The 17,445-nt window shown below is 44.5% G+C and overlaps 1 protein-coding gene and 1 non-coding gene across 3 annotated transcripts; one reads left to right on the forward strand and one right to left on the reverse strand.

The window, feature by feature from the left end:
• Positions 1-715: 715 nt before the first annotated feature.
• Positions 716-9,430, forward strand: MRPS24 (mitochondrial ribosomal protein S24). 2 transcript variants are annotated; one of them, XM_081529493.1, is made up of 4 exons: positions 716-979; positions 1,526-1,594; positions 1,712-1,823; positions 8,995-9,430. In XM_081529493.1, the coding sequence occupies exons 2-4, from the start codon at positions 1,526-1,528 to the stop codon at positions 9,276-9,278; spliced, it is 465 nt and encodes a 154-aa protein (XP_081385619.1). In that variant the 5' UTR covers positions 716-979; the 3' UTR covers positions 9,279-9,430. The 2 variants fall into 2 exon arrangements, with proteins under 2 accessions (XP_081385619.1, XP_081385618.1); XM_081529492.1 differs by lacking the exon at positions 716-979 and adding an exon at positions 1,381-1,455.
• A 7,200-nt stretch (positions 9,431-16,630) lies between these two features.
• TRNAW-CCA (transfer RNA tryptophan (anticodon CCA)) lies at positions 16,631-16,703 on the reverse strand. The gene has a single exon. It is a non-coding gene; the product is annotated as a tRNA-Trp (tRNA).
• Between the last annotated feature and the right edge of the window lie 742 nt (positions 16,704-17,445).

A 17,445-nucleotide genomic window follows, 5' to 3' on the forward strand; every position in this document is an offset into this window, starting at 1 on the left:
CCCTTAGCCCTGTCGACTAAAAAATGTGTTACAACGTAGAAATAGTTATTTTATTTGGTGGGAATGTTTAGGACCCTGAGCCTGGGAGACAGCAGCTCAGTAGCTCTGAGAACACTGCTCCAAGGAGGCGGGCGTGGGAGTCAGGTGTGCAGTCAAGTTTGCAAGAAAGGGAGAGGTGGGGGCAGGCAATCTAAACATCGAAGATTATTATTAAGTAAAGAAACCCAGCTATCAAGTTTAGGAATTTAGTATTCTTCTACGTATGGGAAGAGACTGGTATTATTGAAGTCATTCCTTTCATATGCTTCTCAGCTTGGGGCCACCATCCTGCATATTTAGAGATAATTTCTCTTTCCTGAGTTCCCTTAGGGCCTTCTGGCTCACACAGGAGGCTGTGACTGTGACATCCTTAAGTTCCTTATGTAGGGAGTGGTGCCGAGTGTCAGCATGGCTCAGGAATTCACTTTTGGAAGGTTGGAATCACGCAGAAAGCTGTGACATCGCTTGCCCACCCGTATGGCAGGAAATATTTCATTTCAGAGTTTCGTACCCCTATCTTGCCCCTCCCAAGAACTGTATAAAGTTTTAACCAAAAGATATTTCTTCATTTGTGGATAAGTCGGGTTGGTGCTAACCCTTTTAAAAAGGATATTATTTGAAGACAGAGCTCAGTAGCCTAATCTCTCAGACGTGGTAACACGCTGTTTCCCTACAGACCCTGGCCAGGCGGTAGGGTTAGCACCAACCCTCCCAAACACTCTTCACCCCACCCGTGAGAGCTCTCAAGACAGCGAATCCTCGCGTTCAGCATCCTTCCGTTTCCGGATCAACGACGCAAACCGCGACTGTGGCACGGCGGAGGGGTGCGGGAAGTGCACAGAGCTGCGGGGGGAGGCGCAGAGTCCAACTCCCCGCGCCTCCCGGCCCCGCACAGCCCGGCTCACGAGCCCGGAGCCGGGGCCTCCACCGCCCACAGCAGGTCGGGGGCAACGGTGCGCAGCCCCGCCAGGCCGAGAGGCTCGCACCCCCGCGCCGGCCCGCGGTGGTCTCGCCCTCGTGGAAGCCTCGCGCGGTTTGTCTTTACCCCGCCCCCCGCGCCGGCCCGCGGTGGTCTCGTCCCTGTGGAAGCCTCGCGCGGTTTGTCTTTACTCCGCCCCGCCCCGCCCCTCGCGGCGGCCCGCGGTGGTCTCGCCCTTGTGGAAGCCTCGCGCGGTTTGTCTTTACCCCGCCCACCCCGCCCTCCGCGGCGGCCCGCAGTGGTCTCGCCTTCGTGGAAGCCTCGCGCGGTTTGTCTTTACCCCGCCCCCCCGCGCCGGCCCGCGGTGGTCTCGCCCTCGTGGAATCCTCGCGCGGTTTGTGTTTACCCCGCCCCGCCCCCACGCGGCGCCGCGGATCTACTCGCCGCCTCAGCCCAAGATGGTGGCGCTCTGCTGGGGTCGGGGGCTCAGGCCTCTGGTGAGTGGGCGGTGCGGGCCGGGTGGAGGTGAGGGCCCCTGTCTGGGTCTCACGCCCCCTGTCCCTACAGATGCTGTCCTGGAGCCGGGATCTGCCGTGCATCTGGCGCGCCCTGCATACCTCCGCGGTCTGCTCCAAGGTGGGCGCAGCAAGGGGACTCGCGGCCTCGGGGTCTGGGACCTGGGGGTGGGGGCATGATCTGGGGCTCGCCCTTGGTCAGTGGTCGCGGAAAGTCAAGGCCTCTCTTTCTTCTCAGAACCGGGCGGCCCGAGTCCGAGTGGACAAGGGGAACAAGCCAGTGACCTACGAGGAAGCGCACGCGCCTCACCACATCGCCCACCGCAAGGGCTGGCTGTCCCTGCACACAGGTGAGGAGTCGGTGCGGGACAGGAGGAGACCTGCTGTGTCGTGACTGTCACATAAAGCACGAATTGAACACGTGTCAGAGAGTTTACTTAACTCAGTAGTAAATGGGTGGATCAGAAATCAGTTAAACAAAAAAGAAGGAGAATTAATATAGATGAGAGGTATGTCATACGGAATGTCCAAATGTATTTGAAGGGATGCAAAATTGTTTTTTTCCATGGAGGGGGGGCAAGGACTTTGTTGAACTTCCACAGAAATTACTTGCATGCCTAAAGATAATTGTTTTACATTGCTGTGGGTTATTTGGGGCTTCCTCCATGGTTCAGCAGTGAAGAATCTGCAGTGCAGGAAGCCTGGAGACACAGGTTTGATCCCTGGGATGGGATGGCAACCACTCCATTAATCTTGCCCGGAAAATCCCATGGACAGAGGAGCCTGGCGGGTGACACAGTTCATGGGGTTGCAAAAAAAGTCAGACATAACTAAATGACTAAAACAATAAAAATCGATTATAATTTAGAGATATAAAATAGCTCAGTTCAGTTCAGTCGCTAAGTCGTGTCCGACTCTGCGACCCCATGAATTGCAGCACGCCAGGCCTCTCTGTCCATCACCAACTCCCGGAGTCTACCCAAACCCATGTCCATCGAGTTGGTGATGCCATCCAATCATCTCATCCTCTGTCCTCCCCTTCTCCTCCTGCCCCCAATCCTACCCAGCATCAGGGTCTTTTCCAATGAGTCAACTCTTTGCATGAGGTGGCCAAAGTATTGGAGTTTCAGCTTCAACATCAGTCCTTCCAATGAACACCCAGGATTGATCTCTTTTAGGATGGATTGATTGGATCTCCTTGCAGTCCAAGGGACTCTCAAGAGTCTTCTCCAACACCACAGTTCAAAAGCATCAATTCTTCGGTGCTCAGCTTTCTTCACCGTCCAACTCTCACATCCATACATGACTATGGAAAAACCATAGCCTTGACTAGACGGACTTTTGTTGGCAAAGTAACGTCTCTGTTTTTCAATATGCTATCTAGCTTGGCCATAACCTTCCTTCCAAGGAGTAAGCGTCTTTTAATTTCATGGCTGCAATCACCATCAGCAGTGATTTTGGAGCCCCAAAAAATAAAGTCTGACACTGTTTCCCCATCTATTTCCCATGAAGTGGTGGGACCAGATGCCGTGATCTTAGTTTTCTGAACGTTGAGCTTTAAGCCAACTTTTTCACTCTCCTTTCACTTTCATCAAGAGGCTCTTTAGTTCTTCTTCACTTTCTGCCATAAGGGTGGTGTCATCCGCATATCTGAGGTTATTGATATTTCTCCTGGCAATCTTGATTCCAGCTTGTGTTTCTTCCAGCCCAGCGTTTCTCATGATGTACTCTGCATATAAGTTAAATAAGCAGGGTGACAATATACAGCCTTGACATACTCCTTTTCCTATTTGGAACCAGTCTGTTGTTCCATGTCCAGTTCTAACTGTTGCTTCCTGACCTGCATACAGGTTTCTCAAGAGACAGGTCAGATGATCTGGTATGCCCATCTCTTTCAGAATTTTCCACAGTTTATTGTGATCCACACAGTCAAAGGCTTTGGCATAGTCAATAAAGCAGAAATAGATGTTTTTCTGGAACTCTCTTGCTTTTTCGATGATCCTGTGGATATTGGCAATTTGATCACTGGTTCCTCTGCCTTTTCTAAAACCAGCTTGAACACTGGAAGTTCACGGTTCACGTATTGCTGAAGCCTGGCTTGGAGAATTTTGAGCATTACTTTACTAGCATGTGAGATGAGTGCAATTGTGTGGTAGTTTGAGCATTCTTTGGCATAGCCTTTCTTTGGGATTGGAATGAAAACTGACCTTTTCCAGTCCTGCAGCCACTGCTGAGTTTTCCAGATTTGCTGGCATATCGAGTGCAGCACTTTCACAGCATCACCTTTGAGGATTTGAAATAGCTCAACTGGAATTCCATCACCTCCACTAGCTTTGTTCGTAGTGATGCTTTCTAAGGCCCACTTGACTTCACATTCCAAGATGTCTGGCTCTAGGTGAGTGATCACACCATCGTGATTATCTGGGTTGTGAAGATCTTTTTTGTACAGTTCTTCTGTGTATTCTTGCCACCTCTTCTTAGTATCTTCTGCTTCTGTTAGGTCTATAAATAGCTCAGAGGCAGTGAAAAAAGTGAAACCCTGTAGAAGTTGAACGACCCAGGAAACTGTTCTAAATATTGCAGTTTTCCACTGGAGCACAAATGTACGTACAGTTGACACCATTATTTGCAGATTCCATGTTTGTGAATTTGCCCACTCTAGGTGCTTTTTGATTTCAGACTTGTGGAACAGTAAGCGGTAGCTTGCAGCAAGTAGCAGGCAAGCAGTAGCTGAAAACAGGGCCTTAGTTTCCCAGACCGGGAGTCCTAACGACTGTACCACGGGAGCCAGCAGTTAGAGCCTCGCTCCCTAGTCTTGCCTGCCTGCTCTGCTGCTGCTAAGTCGCTCAGTCGTGCCTGACTCTGTGTGACCCCATAGACGGCAGCCCACCAGGCTCCGCCGTCCCCAGGATTCTCCAGGCAAGAATGCTGGAGTGGGTTGCCATTTCCTCCTTCAATGCATGAAAGGGAAAAGTGAAAGTGAAGTCGCGTCAGTCGTGTCTGACTCTGTGCGACCCCATAGACGGCAGCCCACCAGGCTCCCCCGTCCCTGGAATTCTCCAGGCAAGAACACTGGAGTGGGTTGCCATTTCCTCCTCCAGTGCATGAAAGTGAAAAGTGAAAGTGAAGTCACTCAGTCATGTCCGACTCTTCGCGACCCCATGGGCTGCAGCCTACCAGGCTCCTCCGTCCATGGGGTTTCCCAGGCAAGAGTACTGTAGTGGGGTGCCGTTGCCTTCTCCGCTTGCCTGCCTAGTCAAGAACAAATTCAGGTAAGGAGACAGAAGATAAAGAATAAAGTAGAAAGTTTATTGAAAGGAAAAATACATGCAGAAAGCCACATAGGCGAGCTCAGAGAGAGCCGCCCCTTTGGGAAGTTTAAATCCTTTATAAAGGGGCAGTTTTCCAAGTCTGTGTCTTCCCTCAGCCAGTTACCTTGCTTTGTTCCCTTTGGTTAATTTGTCTCAAGACCCTCCCCTAGGGTGCCCACATATACCCTAGCCAAGATGGATCTTGAAGTGAAGGCTTCTGGGAGGAGCAAGACTCTGTGGCCTGGAATTGTCCTCTGACTTTTGACCCCAAGGAGCCCTTCTGTGCATATGTAGTGTTCCCCTTATCAGACAGGGTTTTTTCCTTTCTTGGTCCTTGCCATGATTATTTCCTTGAGGTGTTAGCAAGAGACAAACACTGGCTCTATGCCCTGTTTTTGTTGGCTGTAAATTCCTCAGCTGAAGCCCACCTGTCTCTTATCTCAGGAAATGCAAGCAGAAGAGTGGCTGATTATAAATGTCCAACCTGAATTCCATCTATCTCCTACCTCACTTTCATGTTCATCCTCAGATGTGGGCAGAGCAACAACTCTGTGTGTACCTTCCCAGCCAAGGTTGAATAACGCTCTCTGCCTTCTTGTTTCAGCTTTCATACTGTAAATGAGTACTCTTTTTGAGATCTGTTAGAAGGCAGTGGCAACCCACTCCAGTACTCTTGCCTGGAAAATCCCATGGACGGAGAAGCCTGGTAGGCTGCAGTCCATGGGAGGCAAAGAGTCCGACATGACTGAGCAACTTCACTTTCACTTTTTGCTTTGATGCATTGGAGAAGGAAATGGCAACCCACTCCAGTGTTCTCACCTGGAGAATCCCAGGGATGGAGGAGCCTGGTGGGCTGCTGTCTATGGGGTCACACAGAGTTGGACACGACTGAAGCGACTTAGCAGTGCCATGTTTTCAAGTTTAGTGCTTTTTGTTGTTGATTCCCCTGACATACTCTTGTTACCGGCAAAATCTTGCCTTTCTTTGCCCAGTGATGCCGAATAAAAAAATACAGGCAGAGTTTCGAGGGAATAGAAAGATGGCTTTAATCTTCAGCCAGCTGAGGGGAGAACACAGCAGGCTAGGGTCTGAAGAGCTGTGCCCCACTCCTAGGGGAAACGAGAGTTCACATAGCCTGGGTCTTGTGGTCTGCGGGTGAATGATAAGGCTGAAAGTAATGACGATCGTGAATTTTTCTTGAGTTCTTTCAAAACAGTCATAGTTGGCATCAGGTAGCCTGGTAATTGGGTGTTGCAATCTGGTAGCCTAGTAATTGGGTCCATTTGTTTCTGGTTTATTGTACTGTGGCTTTCTTTCTGAAATGCAAAAAGCTACAAGGGTGGACTGCAAAGGGAGTGCAGTGAAGGTAAGTAAGCACAGGTACAGGATGTAATTAGCATAGAGTTAAAGGGTAGTAGGTGCAGGATGTAACTCATGCAGAGTTGGGGGCAGTAGGTGCAGGATGTAGTTTAGGTAGTCAGGTTAGTTTTGGGAAAAGCAACCCTAGTTGCAGACTAAAATTAGGAATAGGTAAAGTAAAACTAGGTAGAAAACTAGTAAAACTAAAATTAGCTCTTTCAGGCCCGTTTATGTTTCTTCTCCAGCCTGCTCAGTATCCTCTTTATTTTCTTTATTCTCAGGAAAGGGAAAGGAAAATAGAAACTCATTCCTCTTTTTTCCTTTTCACTGCAGCAAATTCCCCAGTGTTGATTTCTTTACTCCATGTCAGTGGAGGAAGGGAAACAGGTGCCACTCTTGTCTGGCTGAGGAGAGAACCTCAGATTTGCTCCACTTGACAGTCACCAGCTGTCCAACCCAAGGGCTCGTTTATGTCCTATTTCAAATCCTCTTTGAGAGATGTGAGCCCCAAGAAATCTTTATTGGGAAGATGAGGGGCGATGGTCTGTCTTCTGTAGCTTGTTCAGGCTGACAAGGGACTCGTCAGCCCTGCCTGGTTGGGGTTGTGGAGTTCTCGCTCTGTTTCATTATGTTTTATTAAGGGGCCCTCAGGCGACTTCTCTTGTTATTCCTGAGAACAGTGGATCTGTTCTCAGGAGTGCTGTGATCTCTGTATCATCATTACCTGGATGTGAATCTGTTGTAATCTGGAGGAGGCAAAATTTAACAAGTAGTTTTTTGTTTTTCTTAAAAAAGCAGAGGCCAAAGATCAGTGAAGGAATTACTGTAACTAGGAGTCAAAGCAGGAATAAGAACCAAGCTACATGTGATAACAGTTTTGAGTGTGGTCCAGATAATGGTCAGTGCTTGGGTTATCCTGTCCAAGGGAATGGAGCCATCTGCACTCAGTTAGAACTGAAATCAAGATTTCCAGAAATATCAATAACCTCAGACATACAGATGACATCACCCTTACGGCAGAAAGCAAAGAAGAACTAAAGAGCCTCTTGTTGAAAGTGAGAGGGGAGAGTGAGAAAGTTGGCTTAAAGCTCAACATTCAGAAAACGAAGATCATGGCATCTGGTCCCATCACTTCATGGCAAATAGATGGGGAAACAGTGGCTGACTATATTTTTCTGGGCTCCAAAAGCACTGCAGATGGTGATTGCAGCGATGAAATTAAAAGACGCTTACTCCTTGGAAGGAAGGTCACCTGCCCGCAAGCAGATTCTGCATGAGCTCCCATTTATTGCTGCCAAAATCTTGGCTTTCTCTGCCCACCCATCCAAATAAAAAAAAATTATGGAGACAGAGTTTAGAGGAAGAAGTCAACTGAAGGGAGAAACAGCATGCCTGTGCCTCAGGAACTGTGAACCAAGAGACTTCTGTTTTTTCTTTTTAGACTTTATATAGCCTGGGTCTCCTGCTCTTAGGGTAAATGATAAGGCTCAAAGTAATGAAGGTCTTGCATTCTTGCATTATTTCAAAACAGTCATAGCAGGCATCAGGTAATCCAGTAATTGGGCTCCTTTGTCACTGGTTTATTGAATGTGGCCTTCTTTCTGAAATGAAAAAGCTACAAGGAGTGGTCTACAAAGGGAGTGTGATGAGGGTATGCACCAGGTACTGGATGTAATTAGCAAAGAGTTAAAGGGTAATAGGTTCTGGATGTAACTCATGCAGTTAGGGGGCGATAGCTGCAGGATGTAATTTACATAGTGTCGGGTTAGTTTGGGGAAAAGTAAACCTAGATACAGACTACAGATTGGGAATTAAGTAAAATTAGAAGTGATTATCTCTTTCAGGACTGTTTATGTTTGCCCTCCAGCCTGTTTACTGTTCTCATTATTTCCTTTGTTCTCAGGAAAGGGAAAGAAAAAAGAGAAACTCATTGCTTTTTTTTCCTTTTCACTGCAACACCATCTAGTGTTCCTAGGCGCAAGGAAACTGTGTTGTAACTTACAGGCCATGATTGTTAGAAAAGCTTCCTTCAGGCATGTGTTACAGAGCTGTTGGGAGAGAGTTCAGTGTTAATCAGCCATTTGTAGGTGTCTTTAACAGAGAAATAAAATAAGGCTTAATATCAATGTGTTGATAAAAATATTGTAACCAGAAACTTGCAGAATTTCCACCAGGAGCAGTGGTTTAGTTTAGTGTTTACTAATTTGTCATTCATTTTGATTGTATAGAACATAACTCTTAACTTTACAAAGCATAACTACTGTGAATTAATGAGAATCAACTATTTTGTTCATTAGAAGGGTTCTCAACTTGAATGTTTGAGATACATCTATCTAGAGACCTACTTAAAGTATGGATTTCTGTCCTAAACCCTTTTCAAGTTCTCGTTCTGAGGTATAGGGGGTGGGTGTGGAGACTCATAACAAATACTGTAAGAGGTGCAAAGGTTTATGGTCTACAGTGAGAATTTACTTGTTGAGGCCATGCTCTAGTTAGTGAGAGAGCTCACATCTCAGAAGTAGCTGATGGCCTCATCTCTCTGGCCCTTGGAATGACCAGTGCTTCTGTATGGCAGTGAGGAAAGAGTGGGAAAGGGTTCCTCTGTGTCTACATAAAGGAATCATCTCAGTTTTGTGCCCTTCTCTTTTGTGAAATAAGATAATGATGATACATCCTTCACAGGATTTGTTTGGCGATTACTGAAATAATGTTCTTGAAGCTTCAGAGTATTATTCTTTTTCCACTACAGAAGAAAAGAGAAGAGGCTAAGGTGGGGAATTGAATGCCCAGTGCTCTTGGATGTTACCTGTGGACTTTTGGCCAACTCACCATGATACCCTTCTCTCTTCAGGTAACCTGGATGGGGAGGACCATGCTGCCGAGCGAACAGTGGAAGATGTTTTCCTTCGCAAATTTATGCTGGGCACCTTCCCAGGCTGCTTGGCTGACCAGCTGGTTCTAAAGCGCCGGGCTAACCAGGTGGAGATCTGTGCCCTGGTCCTGAGGCAGCTACCTGCGCACAAGTACTACTTCCTTGTGGGCTACAGTGAGACCCTGCTGTCCCACTTTTACAAGTGTCCTGTTCGTCTGCATCTCCAAACTGTTCCCTCAAAGGTTGTGTATAAGTATATCTAGGACATACATCAAGCTTTTTACATCAAGCTGTAGCCTGCGAAGGAAAGAAACTTGTGAAAATGGACTGAAGTAGAAATAGGGGAACTATATCCCCTCAGATTTCTGAGACTTTGTTTTCAGAGTTGCTATTGAATAAATAGACTCTCCACGTTGTCTTGCTTCTTGGTCTGTCTAGAGAACTAGAATAGGGTCTTTGAGAATGCTCCAGGGTTCCCAAGAAAGCTGCCAGTTATCTGAGGTTTAGGTAATAGCTATGGTTCAGTGCATATCCTGTGCCAATCACTGTGTCAGGAACTTTACCCGAAGTTCTTTGTTTTCTCTTAAAATGGAAAGATCCAGTTTGGGTGATTATAAAGCAGTTATTTTTTTAAAAACCTATTTCAATTTAAGTCTGAATTTGTAATAAGGAGTTCATGATCTGAGCCACAGTCAGCTCCTGGTCGTGTTTTTGCTGACTGTACAGAGCTTCTCCATTGGCTGCAAAGAATATAATCAACCTGATTTTGGAATTGACCATTTGGTGATGTCCATGTGTAGTCATCTCTTGTGTTGTTGGGAAATTGTGTTTGCTATGACCAGTGCATTCTCTTGGCAAAACTTTGTTAGCCTTTGCCCTGCTTCATTTTATACTCCAAGGCTAAACTTGCCTATTTAACCAGGTATCTCTTGACTTCCTGATTTTGCATTCCACTTCCTATGACGTAAGGGCATCCCTTTTTTGGTGTTAGTTCTAGAAGGTCTTGTGGGTCTTCAAAGAACTGGTCAACTTCACCTCCTTTGGCATCAGTGGTTGGGGGATAGACTTGGAGTGGTTTGCCCTGGAAATGAACCAAGATCGTTCTATTGTTTTTGAGATTTCAGCAAAGTACTGCACTTTGGGCTCTTGTTGACTGTGAGAGCTACTCCATTTCTTCAAAGGGATTCTTGCCCACAATAGTAGATATAATGGTCATTTGAATTAAATTCTCCCATTCCCATCCTTTTTAGTTCACTAATTACTAAGATGTTGATGTTCACTCTTGCCATCTGCTTGATCGCTTATAACATAACTTGATTCATGGATATAACATTCTAGGTTCCTATGCAATATTGTTGTTTACAACATCAGACTTTGACCACCAGAGACATCCACAGCTGAGCATTGTTTTTGCTTTGGCCCAGCAGCTTCATTCTTTCTGGAGCTGTTTGTAATTGCCTATGCTCTTCCCTAGTAGCACACTGGAAACCTTCCATCTTGGAGGGCTCATCTTCTGGTTTCATTTCTTTTTGCCTTTTGATACTGCTCATGGGGTTCTTGCTACAAGAATAATGGAGTGGTGTGCCATTTCCTCCTCCCATGGACCTTGTATTTCAGAACTCTTCGCTATGACCTGTCTTTCTTAGGTGGCTCTGCAAGGTATGGCTCATAGCTTCATTAAGTTTTGCAAGCCTCCTCATGATGACAAGGCTGGTTTGTCATATATGGTGTTACTATGTTAGGTATGTTACTTCTATACCCAATCTGTTGAGAGCGTTTTTTTTTTTCTTTAATCTTGAAATCTCTGCAGAGTGACTACAGCCACAAAATTGTAAGGTGACAGACCTAGACAGTGTATGAAAAAGCAGAGACATCACTGCTGAGAAAGATTCGTATACACCAAGCTATGGTTTTTTCAGTAGCCATGTATGGATGTGAGAGTTGGACCATAAAGAAGGTTGAGCACTAGTGCGTTTGAATTATGGTGCTGGAGAAGACTTTTGAGAGTTCCTTGGACAAATCTACCCTGAGTATTCATTAGAAGGACTGATGCTGAAGCTTCAGTTTGGCCACCTGATGGGACTAGCCAACTCATTGGAAAAGACCCTGATGCTGGGAAAGATTGAGGGCAAGAGTAGAAGGGGGCGATAGAGGATGAGATGGTTGGATGGCATCACTGACTCATTGAACATAAGTTTGAACAAGCTCTGGGAGATGGGCAAGGACGGGGGAGCCTGGCATTGTGCAGCCCACGGGGTCGCAAAGAGTTGGACATGACTGAGCAACTGAACAACCACAACTTCCTTATCCATTCGTCTGCTGATGGACATCTAGGTTGCTTCCATGTCCTGGCCATTGTAAATAGTGCTGCAGTGAACTTTGGGGTACATTTGTCTTTGTCAGTTCTGGTTTCCTCAGGGTATATGCCCAGTAGTGGGATTGCTGGGTTGTATGATACTTTTATTCCTAGTTGTTTAAGGACTCTCCACACCATTCTCCATAGTGGTGTATCAGTTTACATTCCCACCGACATTGTAAGAGGGTTCCCTTTTCTCCACACCCTCTCTAGCATTTATTTGTAGATTTTTTTATTATGGCCATTTTGACAAGATGATACCTCATTTTGATTTTGATTTGCATTTCTCTAATAATGAGCAATGTTGAGCGTCTTTTCATGTGTTTATTAGCCATCTGTATGTCTGGAGAAATGTCTTTTTTTGATTTTATTTTCCTACTATTGAAGGAGCTGCTTGTATTATCTTTGAAGTTACTATTTTGTCAGTTGTCTCATTTGCTATTATTTTCTCCCATCCTGAGGGTTGTCTTTCACCTTGTTTGTAGTTTCCTTCGTTGTATAAAAGCTTATAAGTTTAATTAGGTCCCACTTGTTTATTCTTAATTTTATATCCATTAGTCTAGGAGGAGAGTCATGTAGGATCTTGGCTGTGATTTATATCAGCATGTTCTGCCTTTGTTTTCCTCTTAAGAGTTTTATAGTTTCTGGTCTTAACATTTAAGTCTTTGAGTTTATTTTTGTGTATAGTGTTAGGAAGTGTTCTAACTTCATTCTTTTACATGTAGTTGACCAGTTTTCCCAGCACCACTTATTGAAAAGACTATCTTGTTTCCATGTATATCCTTCCTCCTTTGTCAAAAATAAGGTGTTCATAGGTGTGTGGATTTTTCTCTGGGCTTTCTGTTTTGTTCCATTGATCTATATTTTTGATTACAGTTTTAATTTCCATGTGTGTGCTTGGTCTATTCATATTTTATATTCCTTCCTGGTTCAGTTTTGGAAGGTTGTACTTTTCCAAGAATTTTTCAGTTTCTTCCAAGTTGTCTATTTTATTGGCATATAGTTGCTCATAGTTGTCTCTTACGATCCTTTGTTTTTCTGTGTTGTCTTTTGTAACTTCTTTTTCATTTCTAGTTTTATTGATTTGAGTCTTTTTCCCTTTTTCCTTTAATGAATCTTGCTAACGTTTTGTCAGTTTTATCTTCTCAAAGACCCAGCTTTAATTTTTATCGATGTTTCCTATCTTTCATTTCTGTTTCATTTCTTTCTGCTCTGATCTTTATGATTTCTTCCCTTCTACTAACTTTGGGGGTTTTTTGTTCTTTTTCTAGTTGCTTTAGGTGTAAGGTTAGGTTGTTGATTTGATGTCTTTTGTTTCTTGAGGTGGGCTTTTATTGTTATGAACTTCCCTCTTAGCACTGCTTTTACTACATCCCAGTGGTATTGGGTTGTTGTGTTTTCGTTGTCATTTTCTTCTAAGCTTGTTTTAATTTCCTTTTATGTTTCTTCAGTGATCTGTTGGTTATTTAGAAGTATGTTTGGCCTCCATGTTTCTTGTTGTTTATAGTTTTTATCCTGTTGTTGCTCAGTCGCCAAGTTGTGCCCGACTCTGTCACCCTGTGGGCTGCAGCACACCAGGCCTCGCTGTCCCTCGCGTCTCTGGGAGTTTACCCAAGTTCACGTCCATGGGAGTTTACCCAAGTTCACGTCCATGCAGTTGGTGATGCCATTCAACTGTCTCACCCTCTGTCATTCTCTCTCCTTTTGCCTTAAATCTTTCCCAGCATCAGGGTCTTTTCCAGTGAGTCGGCTTTTGCTTCAGGTGGCCAAAGAATTGAAGCTTCAGTTTCTGCATCAGTCCTTCCAGTGAATGTTCCAGGTTAATTTCCTGTAGGATTGATTGGTTTGATCTCCTTGCTGTCCAGGGGACTCTCAGAGTGTTTTCCAGCACCACAGTTCAAAAGCATCAATTCTTTGGCACTCTGCCTTTATGGTCCAACTCTCACATTCATAGATGACTACTGGAAAGATCATAGTTTTGACTGTATGGACGTTTGTTGACAAAGTGATGTCTTTGCTTTCTAATACACCATCTGTAGTTAGTATCTAAGCTTATAACATTGTGATCAGAAAAGATGCTTGAAATAATTTCATTTTTAAATTTTTCCAAGGCTTGATTTTTGGCCCAGGATTTGATCTATTCTGGAGAATGTTCCATGTGCAATTAAGAAAAAAGTGAAATCTATTGTTTTGAAAAGACCCTGATGCTGGGAAAGATTGAGGGCAGGAGGAGAAGGGGACGACAGAGGATGAGATGGTTGGATGACATCACCAACTCAATGGACATGGGTTTGGGTAGACTCCGGGAGTTGGTGATGGACAGGGAGGACTGGCCTTGAGAGAGTCATTTCCTAGGCAGGTTGATAGGAAGTTTTGGGGTCCCCAAGGAGAGAGGGGTCTGGAATTTTCAAGGAGAAAGGACAAACTATTTTTTTCCTCTACAATCCTTAGGATTATATAACAATAATGTATCCTGCTTGAGGACAGTCTCTGGAAAAAACCTTCTAGCTAATTCTGTTATCTTAAAATGTAAATTATGGGAGTAGGTCTGGTGAGGTCTTTACAACCTCCAGACATTCTTTTGATTCACTGTAATAACTAATTATAGAGTATATAATTCCATTGCTAACACTAGCAAGGGGGTACTCTTTCTGCCCCCTTCTGATGTCTATGTCAGAAGCTTTCTCTATCCCTTTTATACTTTAATAAACTTTATTGCACAAAAGCTCTGAGCGATCAAGCCTCGTCCCTGGCCCCGGATTGAATTCTTCTCCTCCAGAGGCCAAAAATCTTGGTGTCTTCTCGTGGGTTCAGCAACAACCTTTTCAGCGTGCTGCCGTTCATGGGGTTGCAAAGAGTCGGACATGACTGAGCGACTGAACTGAACTGAACTGATTGTTTCTGGATCAGATGTACTGAAGATATTAATTAGGTTCAACTGGTCCAATGTATTGTCTAAAGCTTGTGTTTCCTGTTAATTTTCTGTCAGGATGATCTATCCATCCGTGAGTGGATGGATTGAAGTCCCCCACTATTACTGCGTTGCTGTCGATTTCCCCTTTGATAGTTCTCTCCATTTGCCTTACATCTTGAGGTGCTCCTTTGTTGGGTTCATGTATGTTAATAATTATGTCTTGGATTGATCCCTTGATCATTACGTAGTGTCCTTCTTTGTCTCTTACAACTGTCTTTATTTTAAAGTCTATTTTACCTGATACAAGCATTGCTACTTCTACTTTCTTCTGGTCTCCATTTGCACAGAATATCTTTTTTCACCCCCCGCTTTCAGTCTGTATGTGTCTCTAGGTTTGAGGTGGGTCTCTTGTATACAGCGTATATAAGGGACTTGTTTTGTATCCATTCTGTTAGTCTGTGTCTTTGGTTGGATCATTTAAGCCATTTATGTTTAAAGTAATTATTGATAAATATGTTCCTGTTACCATTTACTTTATTGTTTTGTGTTTGTTTTTATAATCCTTTTTTGTATTTCCTGGCTAGAGACATTCCTTTAGCATTTGTTGAAGAGCTGGTTTGGTGGTGCTGAATTCTCTTAGCTTTGGCTTATCTGTGAAGCTTTTTTATTTCTCCTTTGTATCAAATGAGATCCTTGCTGGAGAGAGTAATCTTGGTTGTAGGTTTTCTCCTCTTATCACTGTAAGTATATCCTGCCATTCCCTTCTGGCCTGCAGAGTTTCTGTTGAAAGATCAGCTTTTAGCCTTATGAGAATTTCCTTGTATGTAATTTTTGCTTTTCCTTTGCTGCTTTTAAGATTTTTTCTTTGTGAATAATTTTTGTTAGTTTGATTAATGTATGTCTTGGCCTGTTTCTCCTCTGGTTTATCCTCTGTGGGACTCTCTGGGCTTCCTGGACTTGGTGGCTATTTCCTTCTCCATTTTAGGAAAGTTTTCAACTATTAGCTTCTCAAATATTTTCTCATGCCCTTTACTTTTGTCGTCTTCTCTTGGAACACCTATGATTCTAATGTTGGGGTGCTTAACATTGTCCCATAGGTCTCTAAGGCTGCCCTCATTTCTTTTTTTTCTTTTTTTCTGCTCTGCTTCAGTTGTTTCCACCATTCTCTCTTCCAGCTCACTCATCTCTGACTGCCTCAGTTACTGTACCGTCGGTTCCCTCCAGTGTTTTCAATCTCAGTTATTGTGGTGTTTGTTGCTGATTGACTATTCTGTATTTCTTCTGGATCCTTGTTAAACATTTCTTACCTCTCCTCAATGTGTTCCTCCAGTGTATTTTGGATCATCTTTACTATCATTCCGAATTCTTTTTCAGATAGACTATCTGTCTCCTCTTTTGTTTGGTCTGATGGGTTTTTGCCACGTGCCTTCGCCTGCTAGATGCCTCTCTGTTTTTTCATTCTGTCTAGTTTGCTGTGTTTAGGGTCCTCTCTGAGGTTTGGCAGGCATAGTCCCTCTTGGTTGTGGAGTCTGCTCCCCATGGGTGGTTGCACCAGGGCCTTGTGAAGGTCTGCTGTCTGGGGGATCTGTGCCTGTGTTCTGGTGGGTGCAGCTGCATCTCATCTTTCTGGAGGGCAGTGAAGTGTGCAGTAGGGAGTTTGGCAGTGTCTGTGGGTTTGATGTGGTTTGGGGCCTCCTGTCTGTCAATGTGCGGGTAGTGTTCTCGCTGGAGGATTGGCATGTGGTGTCCTGCACTGGAGCTTGCTGGCTCTTGGGTGGAGCTAGGTCTCCGTGTAGGTATGGAGCTTTTTGGGCGGGATCTTGTCTATTAATGTTCCATGGATTTGGGAGTTCTCTGATGTTCCAAAGACCTGGAGTTGAGTCTCTTGCCTTGGGTTTAGTTCTGACCTCTTACAGGAGCACCAAAACTTCTCAGGCCACAGCACAGGAGACAAAACCCCCTAGGTTAATGGTGAAACAACTCTCAACAGCCAGTAACACCCAAAGAGAGTCACACAGTTATGTAGAGAATAGAAGAGGGTGAAAAGGAGAAAAGGGAGAGTCAGAAGAGAGCAACCAAGCCAACAATCAAATCCCTAAGTGAAAATGGATACGAAAACTTGATTCACAAAGACAAAAATTAATAACAAAGGAAAACAAATTAACAAATGATCATAAAGCAAAAATTAAAAACCTAGAATAAAAATTAGTCCTTCAAAGGGAAGTCGCTCAGTCGTGTCCGACTCTTTGCGACCCCGTGGACTGTAGCCCACCAGGCTTCTCCATCCGTGGGATTCTCCAGGCAAGAATACTGGAGTGGTTTGCCATTTCCTTCTCCGGGGGATCTTCCCTGACCCAGGGATCGAACCTGGGTCTCCCACATTGGAGGCAGACGCTTTAACCTCTGAGCCACCAGGGAAGCAGTCCTTCAAAAGTACAATATAAAAAAACAAAATATCAAACACTAAAGTATGGAATTTATTTTAAAAATAATGTTTGTGTTTTTTTTTTTACAAAGGTAAAAGGCTATAAAAATAAAAAAAAGGGTAATAACTGTATAGGACAGTATAAGAGGAAAAAAAGGGGCTGAAAGGGAGGGAAGAATAAAATAAAAAATTAAAAAATAATTTATAGGAGGTAGATAGTATGTATATGGTGCTAGTGAGAGGGATGTTTGTGTGATTCCTCCCGTTTTTCTGCTCCAGTCGCTTTGCCTACTGAGAAGGTTCTCCAGTATATCTTGGAAGGTCTCTGGACTTGTGTGCAGTGTGGAATCAGTTCAGTCTCAGGATCTTCTATTGTTCTGGCTTTTACTTGATCTGAAAACCTACAGTCTCCCCTAAAGCACACAGTCTCAAGTTAACTGCAGTATTTTAATCTGTTGCACCTGCCTCTTCTGGTGTGATTCCCCCTTCTTTGCTTTGCTCACACTTCTGCTTTGTTTTTTGGCCTGCCTCTGCTTGCGAGTCTCTCTTCAATGTCTGATCTACCCCTTGACCTGAGGGGGTGAAAGGGGCCACTTATTTGGGCTCACTTGCTCAGTTATGCTGTGGAGAGGGAGGGACACTGTAAACACTGCTGCATGTATGGGGTGCAGTTGCTGTGGCTGGACCACACAGGAGGTTGCCGCTGCCGTAGGTGGGCGTGCACCTCCCAGGAGA

The sequence above is a fragment of the Giraffa tippelskirchi genome, chromosome 9, assembly GCF_054371585.1.
Source record: "Giraffa tippelskirchi isolate mGirTip1 chromosome 9, T2T-mGirTip1v1.2.pri, whole genome shotgun sequence".
In the NCBI taxonomy this organism is placed as follows: domain Eukaryota; kingdom Metazoa; phylum Chordata; class Mammalia; order Artiodactyla; family Giraffidae; genus Giraffa; species Giraffa tippelskirchi.